At 40.1% G+C, this 12863-nt stretch overlaps 1 protein-coding gene and 1 non-coding gene across 2 annotated transcripts in view; both read left to right on the top strand.

Annotated features, from left to right (window-relative positions):
* LOC134182558 (helicase POLQ-like) overlaps positions 1-12471 on the top strand; it is a 16108-nt gene extending 3637 nt beyond the window's left edge. Inside the window, exons 4-20 of the mRNA XM_062649982.1 lie at positions 608-786; positions 916-1044; positions 1115-1186; positions 1776-1851; positions 2048-2145; positions 2219-2317; positions 2472-2644; positions 3139-3384; positions 4276-4417; positions 5005-5109; positions 5748-6048; positions 7040-7200; positions 8783-8881; positions 9996-10172; positions 10242-10355; positions 11159-11293; positions 12135-12471. Coding sequence (XP_062505966.1) covers positions 608-786; positions 916-1044; positions 1115-1186; positions 1776-1851; positions 2048-2145; positions 2219-2317; positions 2472-2644; positions 3139-3384; positions 4276-4417; positions 5005-5109; positions 5748-6048; positions 7040-7200; positions 8783-8881; positions 9996-10172; positions 10242-10355; positions 11159-11293; positions 12135-12212 — 2384 coding nt within the window. The 3' untranslated portion in view covers positions 12213-12471. The remainder of the gene's footprint in view (positions 1-607; positions 787-915; positions 1045-1114; positions 1187-1775; positions 1852-2047; positions 2146-2218; positions 2318-2471; positions 2645-3138; positions 3385-4275; positions 4418-5004; positions 5110-5747; positions 6049-7039; positions 7201-8782; positions 8882-9995; positions 10173-10241; positions 10356-11158; positions 11294-12134) is intronic.
* Trnaa-agc (transfer RNA alanine (anticodon AGC)) lies at positions 9362-9434 on the top strand. Its single transcript has one exon. It is a non-coding gene; the product is annotated as a tRNA-Ala (tRNA).
* Positions 12472-12863: the final 392 nt, after the last annotated feature.

The following is a 12863-nucleotide window of genomic DNA, read 5'->3' as shown; positions in this document are numbered from 1 at the left end:
ACTGACTTTGTCTTTGCCCACTTTCAGCCAATGCAGACATTATATAAAGTGACGTTTCATACTGACCTTTCATTACCCGAGGCAAGGCAGCGACTAGGGATAGTAATGCCGGCCGTAGACCAGCATCCAACCGACTTGACAACTCAGTTCGCCTCCTGCATAACACATGGCCAAATAAATCCAAACCCTTCTCATGCTTATTATGTAGCTAAAGTGTAGCTGACATTCCATTTACCTGATAGGCATATACTGATTGACAGTGCTGTTTGTGAATACCGATCCACAGTGCATAGCAGCCAAGGGTTTTGCACTTTAGTGCTTAAATGAAGAAGCAGTTTTCAAACCTGTACTGTTTTCAAAGCCATAATCACGTGATTTCAACAGTTTGATCGTTCGGGTCTTTACATATTTTAATTACATACCTGTTGTCTTGCGGTAGGCACAACAGCTTGAGTGTGGCTATTAGGCATAGTGTCAATATGACACGGAGTTTACATGTCAATAGCAATAGAACCTAGCAATATGATACTGTACGTACATTATGCACTGTAGTAAAAATTTGTGTTTGTATTGTGTTTGTGTATTCACTCTTATTTTGTTTCTCTAGAGTGGCAGGAGACGTGTCTGAAGTTGGACGCTGTCAGTCGCAGACGTAACCTCATTTATTCACTCCCGACTAGTGGAGGAAAGACTCTCGTTGCAGAGATTTTGATTCTTAGAGAATTGCTTTGTCGTAATCGTGATGCCCTGTATGTCCTCCCCTTTGTGTCCATAGTTCAAGAAAAGGTAAATGCCATATGTGTGTTATATGCACAACAAATGCACGTGAATTTGACAAACAAGTAGACAGACAAACAGACTTAGACGTGAATGCAAAACTAGACATGCTGTATGGTGGCTTTCTGTGGTTTGAAGGTTCGTGCTCTGTGTCCCTTTGCAACAGAATTGGGCTTCAGCATTGAAGAGTATGCAGCACACAGAGGGCGAATGCCTCCATTGAAACGTCCAAACAAATGCTCATTGTATATTGCTACAATTGAAAAAGTCAGACATGTGTTGATCATCTGTTGTATGGTGCATGGTACATTTGCTAGTGTGTGTTACTGATTTTCAGGCTAATAGTTTGGTCAACAGTTTGATTGAAGAGAATCGCATCGAGGACATTGGAATTGCCGTGTTTGATGAAGTAAGGCTGTAGCATTTAAATGTAGAAAACTTATCAGCAAATTGTTTAAATATGAGATCGATGGCAATTCTACTTGAACAACAGCTGTAATCATACAATTACCTCAACAACTTGTTGATATTGCTGGATCCAATAGTTTGTTATAGTCTTAGTTCTAAGCATGAGACATCAATGCATAGACAACAAGAGATCTCAGTTACTGTGTGCTGTGCTGTGCTGTGCTGTGCTGTGCTGTACTGTGCTGTGCTGTGCTGTGCTGTGCTCTGCTGTGCTGTGCTGTGCTGTGCTGTGCTGTGCTGTGCTGTGCTGTGCTGTGCTGTGCTGTGCTGTGCTGTGCTGTGCTGTGCTGTGTTGTGCTGTGTGTGTGTGTGTGTGTGTGTGTGTGTGTGTGTGTGTGTGTGTGTGTGTGTGTGTGTGTGTGTGTGTGTGTGTGTGTGTGTGTGTGTATGCATCTGTGTGTGTGCATGTGTTTGAGTGTCTTTTATGTGTTATAATTGATTTAATTACATAGTCTAGCTGCTTTAATCAACAGATGCATAGTGGAGTATATGCATCAACACATTTCCATTTTTATGCCCGTGTTTCGTAGCTCCACATGCTTGGTGAAGGAGGTGGACGTGGTGCAACTCTTGAAATCTGTATTTGCAAGCTGAAGTTTGGAAGCCGTGAGTCTTTAATTAATGCAGTAAATGTTGTTGCAGTGAACGTGGTCACACACAACACACACACACACACACACACACACACACACACACACACACACACACACACACACACACACACACACACACACTAATACACAAATGTGCACACTTGGCATTGATGACTGGACTTAACTTTTGTGTGTTTCTCTGTTATTAGCTTCAACACAGATCATTGGTATGAGTGCCACCCTGAGCAACCTTTCCGATCTCCAGCAATTCCTAGATGCTGAACTCTACTGCAATGACTTCAGGCCAGTAAGACACATACACCAACTGTTACCCACGATGTTGCAATGTGATAAACTGTGCTTGTTTGTACTCATTTGAGGTCCAACTCAAAGAATACGTTCAATTTAAAGATGGGACATATCTAGTGGATGATGTGATTAATGAAGAAGAAATACTTTCAGAAGACACACCTTGTAGGGTATGTTTCATAATACATATTTGCTTACACGTGGTTTGTCACGTGTTATTTGATATTATCTTAATTGATGCACGCTACTTGGGTGTGAGGGGATGGACTTGGTGACATGTGTGAATGCTTTGATACTTAGTGATTATGTGTACTATTTCTTTAGTTGGATATTGTCAGTCATGTTGACTTGAAGAGAGATCCGGATGGTTTGGTGGCCCTCGTGTTGGATGCCGTGCTGGGGGAGGATGGCTTTCCTACACATTCGTGTCTTGTGTTTTGTCCGACGAAGTTGAGCTGTCAGAGTGTGGCAACAATGATTTCGTTCGTGTTGGGCAAGTAATAAGAATTGTTTTTAGTGACAGACAGACAGACAGACAGACAGACAGACAGCTGCAAAAATGCAATGCCAAAGTCATACTGAGGAAGATGGCAAGCTTGTCAAGTGACACAAGTAGCGCTAAGTACTCAACCCAGTTCTTTAGCCACTAGGCTGACCTGGGTTATCTTTTAAGTTAAGTTGTTACTGTTTTTTAGTGCTTTTTCCTGTGTACTGTAGCACCTAAAACATTATGTCATTGCCTAGCACTCTTTGTATGATAGATGAATGTTTGAAAATATATGTGACAGACAGACAGACAGACAGACAGACAGACAGACAGACAGACAAGCAGACAGAAAGACAGACAAACAGGCTAACAGACAGACAGGCAGACAGGCAAGCAGACAGACAGACAAGCAGACAGACAGACAGACAGATAGACACAGAAGGGTTACATGCAGTTTTACAACATATTTGTGTCCAATTGCTATACTCTGTTACACGCTTTTAGTTCATATGCTCAAATGCTGGAGTGGCGTTCTGCCGAGAAACGGCAACTTCTTGAGGCCATCAACGATGATGTTGGATCTCTCTGTTCCGTTTTAGCAAAGACAATACCATATGGAGTGGCCTACCACAACAGCACATTGACCATGGATGAGCGACAACACATAGAATCTGCATACATGTGTGGAGTTCTGTTTGTTCTCTGCTGCACATCAACTCTTGCAGCAGGTGTTAACTTGCCAGCAAAAAGGTATTAACTCTTATTATTTAAAATTTTGATTATTTAATTGAACGGTAGGTATTCTTGTGAGTCAAGTAGAGCTGTTCATCTGTAACTTGTGTGTGTGTGTGTGTGTGTGTGTGTGTGTGTGTGTGTGTGTGTGCGTGTGTGTGTGCAGGTGTGCAGGTGTGTCTGTTTGACTGTTTGTCTGTATTGCTGACTGTTTTCTCTCTCTGTCTGTTTCTCAGTCAGCTGGTGGGTCGATTAGAGAGCTACTGTAGGTGTTTACTACTCAGAACTGCACATGTTAGGTCTATCACAATTTGTTATATTTTAGAGCACAATTGTGATGTTTCATTTCTTTCTGCTTGTCTGTCGATCTGTCTGTTTGTCTGTCTGTGTCTATATGTTTGTCTGTCTGTTTGTCTGTTTGTTTGTCTGTCTGTTTGTCTGTTTGTTTGTCTGTCTGTTTGTCTGACAGTACATTTATTTTCATAAACGAGCTGTAGCACCATGGGGCAAAGCAATAGCTAGTGTACACGTCTGTCTGTTTGTCTGTCTGTCTGTGTATCTGTCTGTTTGTCTTTTTGACTGTTTCTTTATCTTTTTGTTTTAATTATCTGTCAATTTGTTTATTTGCCTGTGTCTGTTTATGTTTTTCTGGGTTTTTTGTATCTATTTTGTATCTGTTTGTATACATTTGTCTTTCTGTTTATTTGTCTTTTGTTTGTTCCTCTGTTTTTGTTGTATCTTTGTTATCTTTTTGTCTGGCTGTTAATTTTTGTTGTATTTTTGTGCTTCAATCATTCTTAAGATTTCTAATGTAACTATCTGTTTCTTGTCTTGACTCAGTCTACTGTTCTGGCAAAATGTGCAAAGCACTTTCTTTTTGTCTAGTTTACTGAAGTTTTGCTCAATTAGGGTTATTGTACGTTCTCCGTATGTTGGGCAGCAGTTGATGACAATCAGTCATTACAAACAGATGGTAGGGAGAGCTGGAAGGGCTGGTTTAGATGACAGTGGAGAGAGCATTTTGATTGTGCAGCCAAAGGAACAAATGCAGGTGAAGGTGCCTTATGTTTGTGGCAATTGAAATGTACTATATGTGTGCACAGATGGGTGTGTGTGTGTGTGTGTGTGTGTGTGTGTGTGTGTGTGTGTGTGTGTGTGTGTGTGTGTGTGTGTGTGTGTGTGTGTGTCACTGTGTTTATGCTGTTTTCTGGTTGTTTGTATTTTGTTTTTGTCTGTTTGTTTGTCTGTTTGCCTGTGTGTCTGTCTGTCTGCCTGTCTGTCTGTGGGCTGTTTGTCTGTCTGTCTCTTTGTATGTTGCTTTTTTTTCTGTTTGTCTGTTATAGCCTGTTCGTCTGTCTATGTGTCAGTCTGTCTATTTTTGTCTCTGTTAGTTGTGCTACTGTTTATTGTACAGTAATGGTAGAAGCCACAGATACACTTTGGAGCAAGGAGAATATACCAACTATTTGTTGTTTGTCAATTTGATTTTGTAGATTTCTCTGTTTCTGTTTGTTTGTTGGCTTGCTATAGCTTGCTCACCTGTTCACTTGTCTGTGTGCATGCTGTCTATGTTGATGTGTTGGTGTGTGTTTGAAATAGCAATTTAGGTCTGTGTGCTAACAAACGTGTGTATTGCAGGTCATTGAAATGCTTCGAAGCTCATTTAGCAACTGTTATAGTTCACTATTATTGCAAGACAACAAACCTATGAGGAGACTTGTCTTAAACATTATAGGGCTGAAAGTAAGAATTTAGAGAAACAGTGAACAGGCACAGATAGATGCAATTATATGCAACTCAACAGAGACAGACAGACTGGCTATTATCATGTAGTTTGCATTGGTGTGAGTTGATGTATGAAATAAATGAATTTGGCAGACAGACAGACAGACAGGCAGATATTTTATTCTCGTACAGATTCTACTTGTACATATTCTAGGATTTTTTTAATACAAATTAGTCCTTGCAAACAACAAAGTCATTAACTAATGGACTTGACTTTGAATGTCAAAATCAAATAATGTATTTAAATCACAGTGATTAGGTGACAGTTTTCAGAGTTTTGGAAGGATAACTTTGGCATTGCATCTTTGCAGAATTGTAGAAAATCTTTTTCGCCAATACGACATGAACATGGAGGCATTTGACTTGGCTTCAGGATTTTACTGACTGTTGTGACATATGCTGCCAAAAATACAGGCAGACACACAGACGGACAGACAGACAGACGGACAGACAGACAGACGGACAGATAAAGACACAGACATATAGACAGACAGCCTGACAAATAGACAGAAAAGACTGACTGACAGACACAGAGACACACAGGCAGTTTAGATAGATGGACATGCTACCAAGTGTTTTGATTTATCTTAATTCAGATTGCCAGCAATGAGGAGCAGTTGATGTCATTTATGAACACGACACTTTTCAGCATACAAACAAAACGTGAAGATGTGGAGAGTTTTGTGAAAGAGGCAATACGGAGTCTGTTGAATGCAAAACTGCTTTGCTATCGCCCTACTTGCATGAGCTTACCAGTATTACATGGATCACAAAAGTTGGATGTTCCTGCTGATGTTTGCGGTGGAGGATTTATCAAGAAAGAGGATCCATTGGCAGCTAGTGATGATTTGTTGTGTGATCTTGATGTAACAGCTGTGGGAAGAGCTACGTATAAGGGTGAGTAACTGCAATATAGTTGAGCGTGTTAGTGGATTTAGTGGATGGTGTCTTTATTGTGTTGTGTTTGTTTGTGCACTAGTCTGTTTGTAATTGTGTTCTAGTCAATTTATGTGGCTATCTGTTTTTTTGTGTGTTTATCTGTTGCCTGTCTTTCTGTTTGTCTGCTTTGTCTGTCTGTGTGTTTGTCCATTTATTGGCTAAGTTTGTGGACGTGCATCAATTTTGCCAAACTATTTACCACTCATTTTCCTATTTTTTATTTTACATATTTATATGCACTTGTGCATGTAGTATGTGCTGGCTTGCATTATTTTCGTGGCATGTTTTTGTTTGTGTGTGTGTGTGTGTGTGTGTGCGTGTGTGTGTGTGTGTGTGTGTGTGTGTGTGTGTGTGTGTGTGTGTGTATGTGTGTGTGTGTGTGTGTGGTGCAATAGCTCAGTTGGTTAGAGAGTCATCTTATGGAGTGTTTACATCCGGGACCTTGAAGGGTCACAAGTGATGGCGAGCTATCGCATAATTTCTTTAAGCAAGAAACTAACACACATTTGCTTCTCTCAACTCAGGAGTATAAATGAGTACCTGGTCACTGGCTGGGGACTTACGCAGCCTTTGGCTGTGATGTGACAGGAGCCACTGGGGTCCTGGTGAGACTTCCGGTGCTCACACCACAGTTGGCTTCACAAGTTGGTGCTCCTGTGAGTGCCTGACTCAGCTCCAGGAGTTTGCTAGCGCAGGGTCAGAATTTCCTGAGTAGCACACAGGGCCTTGGGCCCCAGCTTAACAGCTGGGGCCGTGACCTCTGAGGCAGCTCCTGATGTTTAGGTTAGGTTTTAGGTATGTCATTGTGTGTGTGTGTGTGTGTGTGTGTGTGTGTGTGTGTGTGTGTGTGTGTGTGTGTGTGCATGTGTATGCTCACGCGTGTGTATGTGTGTGCTTTACTGTATCCATATCTGTTACACTTTTGTTTTTACTTTTGTTACATTTCTAGGTTGTATTGATGTTGACATTGGACCAATTGTCTATCGTGACTTGCAGCGAGCACAAGAACACCTTGTTCTTGCTGGCGATCTTCATCTTGTTCATCTTGTTACTCCATATGATCTCACACTTTCAATGAAACTCAACCATTGGATACTGCTTTTCACAAAAGTGAGATATGGAATAAATTGAGTAGCCAAAATGCCACACACATGCAAGAGGAAGGGCAAAAATAGTTAAACAGAGCAAACAAGACAGGCGTGCAGACAGACAAACATGCAGACAGGTCGACAACCATGCAGACAGACAAACGGACTTGCATACAAACAGGCAAACGGACAGGCAGACAGACAGGCAGATAGATAGACAAGCAAACCGACAGACAGACAGATAGATAGACAAACAAACCAACAGACAGACAAATAGACAGACAAACAGACAAACAGGCAGACAGACAAATAAACAGACAGACGGACAAACAGATGGAAAGAGACATGGACAGACACAGAGTTAACTAATTCACATTCTATCAAACAATTTTGTAGCTCATACTGTAATATCGATAGATTTTTTCTTTCATTTACCTGCTGTTGCGTTAGAATAGTGATGATATATGAAAATAAATAAATAAATAAACCAGACAGAGAGACAGACAGAAAGGCGAGCAAGCAAGCAAACAGACAGACAGACAGACAGTGCGATTGAGACAGTAGGCTCGCTTAGTTGTGTTGTATGTAGATTTCATGGTTCAAAATGTATGTAATGGACACACAAACAGACAAGCAGACAGACGGGCGGACAGACAGACGGACGGACGGACAGACAGACAGATAGACAGACAGATTGTATTGCACCTCAGCACACTTCATGCCTTGGAGCTTTAATTTAGTTGAATATGTATGCATCCCTTCTGTTCTAGTTTATAATTAGGTTATCCATCCTGTTCACTTCAGATTTATTACGAAACCTCAAATATATTAATACTGAAAAGTTTAAAATATTTGTATTTTTCAGACAGACAGACAGACAGACAGACAGACACTACTTTATTCTCATATAGATTCTACTAGTACAGAGGCTAGGATTTTTTAAAAGCAAATCAGTCCTTGCAAACAGCAAAGTCATAGATTAACTAATGGACTTGACCTTGAATGTCAGAATCAAATAATAGACCATCTAGAGCAGACGTCAATACAAGAAATGAGTTGACAAAGAAAAGGCGACGAATGACAATCCAGACAGACAGACAGACAGACAGACAGACAGACAGACAGACAGACCTATTGGATTGGCTAGTATTTAGTGCTTAGATGGTGTATAATATAGTTCAATGTTTGAAAATATATGTATTGACAGACAGACAGAGAGACGGATAGACAGACAGGCAGACAGACAGACAGACAGACAGACAGACAGACAGACAGACATAGTTACCTTGCTAGCATTGTATTATAGATATATGTTTGAAATAAATGTTATTTGACAGACAGACAGACAGACAGGCAGGCAGCCAAGCAAGCAGAGCAGACGAACAGAGAAAGAAAGGGTTCATTTCTCAACTAAATTATTTGCTAATATCATTACATTTCTAAAGACATTATGTATTAAAAATTTTGTTGTACCTTTGCTGACTCGTTTTTAACAAATTTGTGGAATTGATGTTTAGTAATGTATTTTATAAGATATGTACACGTATATACAACAGTATGAAATGCATTGATTATATTTTATTTTGACTGCATTTTTTATTGAGGTGTCGAATTTCTCTTCGAGTGAGTCTCACGCCGCTGATGTTATTGGTTGTAATGAAGGTTATCTATCACGAAGAGTTTCAGGAGAAGCAAGCTATAAGGTGGAACTACTACTTGCTAACATAATTATGGTGTGTGTGTGTGTGTGTGTGTGTGTGTGTGTGTGTGTGTGTGTGTGTGTGTGTGTGTGTGTGCTGTGTGTGTGTGTGTGTGTGTCTGAGTGTGTCTGTGTGTCTGTGTGTCTGTGTCTGTGTGTGTTGACATTGCAATTTTGAATACCTTTTTAGCGCTAATTACTCTTTTCAAGTATTTGAGTTTACAACTTAAAAAATGTATGAATTATGAGGGACTGATATACTGACAATTTTTAGACAGTCTAGTGGGAACTTCTAGTAAATTATAAAACTTAGTCAAGTCAACTTTGTGTAGAAATTATTTGAATAACAAGACAATGTATTGTGTTAGAAAGTTTTTGATAGGAAACTGTTTATGCTGCGCAATTTACATATAATCTATTTACACTTATAGAGTCTTAGGTATTCCCAGTATTTAGGCGACTTTTGGCTAGTAACCTATCAGCTGGGGAACTAGCTCAAATGGTAGAGCGCTCGCTTAGCATGCGAGAGGTACGGGGATCGATGCCCCGGTTCTCCACTTTTCCTTTTTTCCTTTTTTCCTTTTTCCTGACGTACTTATTTCTGTTTAAGAAATGATTTATGCGTGATTTAGAACGAGACTTAGCTAGAATATTTTCTAACGTTGGTCTTCTTGCCGCGTTTTATTTCGCGTTACGTAAAGCGTAAGATTAGTGGAATATTTCGGAATCAAGCGTGATTGTACATACAGTAGGTTATACAGCAGGTTGCTTTCCGAGTTTCACATTCGACACCCAGTTTCCTCGCTAATAACGCCGTTGTTTGATTTTCTGAGATTAATAGTTATGCGCGTGCGCGTCTTGAAACATTTGCTACATTTGCTAGATTTTATTGCACTGTGCTTTAAGGCAATACGTCACTGTATACATGTGTAGTTGGCTTTAGTTGCGTGTGTTTGGTTCAACTTGCCTTAGAATTTCTAGGCGTGTCCTATTATTTGTAATTAATCTGCGCATGCGCATAGTATAGACTTGTACTAATTAATTATTTAATAATGCTAGTTAATGATTAAGTTAAAGCTTTATGTTATTGACAGTTGTACATGTTTGTACTTTGTTAGAATGATGACGAAGAAAACCGATATGTTCGTTTCTTCTTGTCCTTCATATTGTATCAACTAATTCAAGGCAGTACCATCTGGGAAACATCAGAGAACTTTCAAGTGCAGCGAGGTTTTGTACAAAGTTTACTTCAATCGGCTACTTCGTTTTCCAGCTGTTTAGTTCACTTTACCAAGGTCGATTGTTATAGCATATGAATGCACGTGGAAACACAGACATGAGCAGTTGATGTTGTGTGATTGCAGGAGTTGCCTGAATTCTGGAGTTTGAGTCTTCTCCTTGAAGTGATTACGAAACGAATTGCAATGGCAAGCACTACAGAGCTGTTGCCATTGATGGAGCTGCCGTCTGTCAAACTGGTAATGAAGATGCATATTGATATAACGTCGTCGTTTGTGTTTGGTTATTACACAGACAGGCAGACAGACGGACAGGCAGGCAGACAGATGAACAGACGGACAAACTAATGAAGAGAGAGAGACAGACCAAACGAAGAGAGGAGAGAATGAAAGCCAAATACCAGATTGAAAAACTTTTGAGTGGTAATTTATATTGTTAACACCACTCTTCTGGCACACTTTGGAAGATGGGGTCAACAAGGAGACCAAATTTGCTTTCACTTGCAAAATTTTCAAATAATGAAACTTGTGTTCCAAACTCTGCAGAGTTCATGGACAAATGCAGAAAACAAATCACCATTCAACTACAGTGATGCAACGGGAGAGCAATCCAGCAGAAGATGGGATCATTATGCCGCTAAGCAAGCAATGGACGCAGATAGCTGTGGACCAGTTTAGAACTCTAACTTTATCATTACTTGTACTCTGGACACTACATGTGTGGATTTGCTGAATTATGTGTAATAGCTGGAATGTTCAAAGTATATGTATTGACAGACAGTCAGACAGACACACAGACAGACAGACAGACAGACGGACAAACTGAGAAACAAAACTGTGCGTGATAAGTAGACATGACAAAATCTATTCAATGTGTTTTTGTTTATGGACCCTTTGGCTTTTGCCTGTCTTTTTCTCATTTAATTTTACAAAGGCAACAGTGAATTTTTAGAAGAAATCTGTGACAACTTAGAATGTGCTACTTAGTATCATGTTGCTAGGAGTTGCCAGAGTAATGTAGTCAGTTCTATTATGTTTATCAGAGTCGTGCAAAGCAGCTTTACAAAGCCGGTTTCAAGACACTCCAGCTGGTTGCACGAGTCGATGTGGATACTCTGGTCAAATGCGTGCGTCCACTGTCTCGTGAAGCTGCTAAGAAGATAATCGCAGCAGCAAAGGTTACCATGCATTGTTTGCTATGATTATATTGATGAGGCTGCTTGGGCGTCGGTATTTCTGTGTGTTGTCTATTAGTTGGCCAATGTGTTTGGTTGTTTGTTTGACTTTCTAGTTGCTTGTTTATCTCTTTGTCTGATTGTTTGTTTGTCAGTTTACTTGTCTCTAAGAATCACACAGAGGCAACAGAAACTTTTGTGCAATAGAGGCACTTTGCAATACATCAGTTTGATAGTTTAATTAATGGATCTTACTTGTTATACCATTGACCAGTCAATGCAACAATGTGTTTGTGTACCATCTGTTTGTTTATTTGATTTAGGTGTGTTCGTCAAATAAATTCAATTTTAAATACATATATACCTACCATATAGCAACTGCGAGAGTTTACTAGGACTACACAAGGAAATACATGTAGCACATACAAACACAATGTAAGCAACCCAGAGCAACTAATGGCAGAAAGTGGGTAGGACAGTTTGCAATGCTGTCACTGCATTGGTAAGAGCTAAGATTTCTCTCTTTTTATGACCTTGATGTTCTTCTTCTGAAGTTGAGTTAAAACAGTTTCTTAGAACTTTTAAATCTGTCTGTCATTATGTTTGTATGTCTGTCTGTCTGTCTGTTTCTCTGTCTCTCTGTCTCTCTGTTGGTCATGCAGTCTGTTTGTCTGTCTGTCTGTCTGTCTGTCTGTTTGTCTGTCTATTAGTCAGTCAGTCTGTCTGTCTGTCTGTCTGTCAATTTTACTTACTGTATGTCTCTCTGTCTGTCTTTTACCTGTGTTTGTCTGTTGTTTGGTACAACTATTTTTCATAGGTAACTCATATTATGCTCTTATTGCAGACGCTGCTGATAGAGAAAGCTCGAGAACTCCAAGAGGAAGCTGAGGATTTGGCTGCGGGTGTAGAATTGGCATCATAACACTTGCAACTTTCACCACCAAGAAACCAATACCATGGCAAGTCATTCACACACCTGAACATATGTATATAAGATGGCAACATTTTCAGACATCTTGATGTTAGTGTCATGCATCTTATCGAGCCGGAACGAAGAGTATTTTTAGGGGCATTTGTAGATATGCCGTCATCAACCATTGTTATATTATGTTTGTGCAGTGGGCTTGGGTTAGCACGAATGTAATGTACAGGGCTGTTGCTTGATTTCAATAAATTATGACATGAAGATAAATACACACACACACACACACACACACACACACACACACACACACACACACACACACACACACACACACACACACACACACACACACACACACACACACACACACACACACACACACACACACACACACACACACACACACACACACACACACACACACACACACACACACACACACACACGCACACACACACACACCACCACCACCACCACCACACCACACCACACACGCAGACGCGCGTGCGCACAGAAGCATGTACATTAATTAATTAATTAGCAAAATATATGCACACTAGATCTTCGCAAAGCAACAACGTTTATCCAGCTATATTCCTTGTTTCCCTTTGTTTTTCTTTTTCTATGTTTCCATCTCTTTTCTCTTTT

Source organism: Corticium candelabrum, chromosome 1 (genome assembly GCF_963422355.1).
Source record: "Corticium candelabrum chromosome 1, ooCorCand1.1, whole genome shotgun sequence".
Lineage (NCBI taxonomy): Eukaryota > Metazoa > Porifera > Homoscleromorpha > Homosclerophorida > Plakinidae > Corticium > Corticium candelabrum.
The sequence above is the reverse complement of the archived record's forward strand: the minus strand, read 5'-3'. Positions and strand labels throughout refer to the sequence as shown.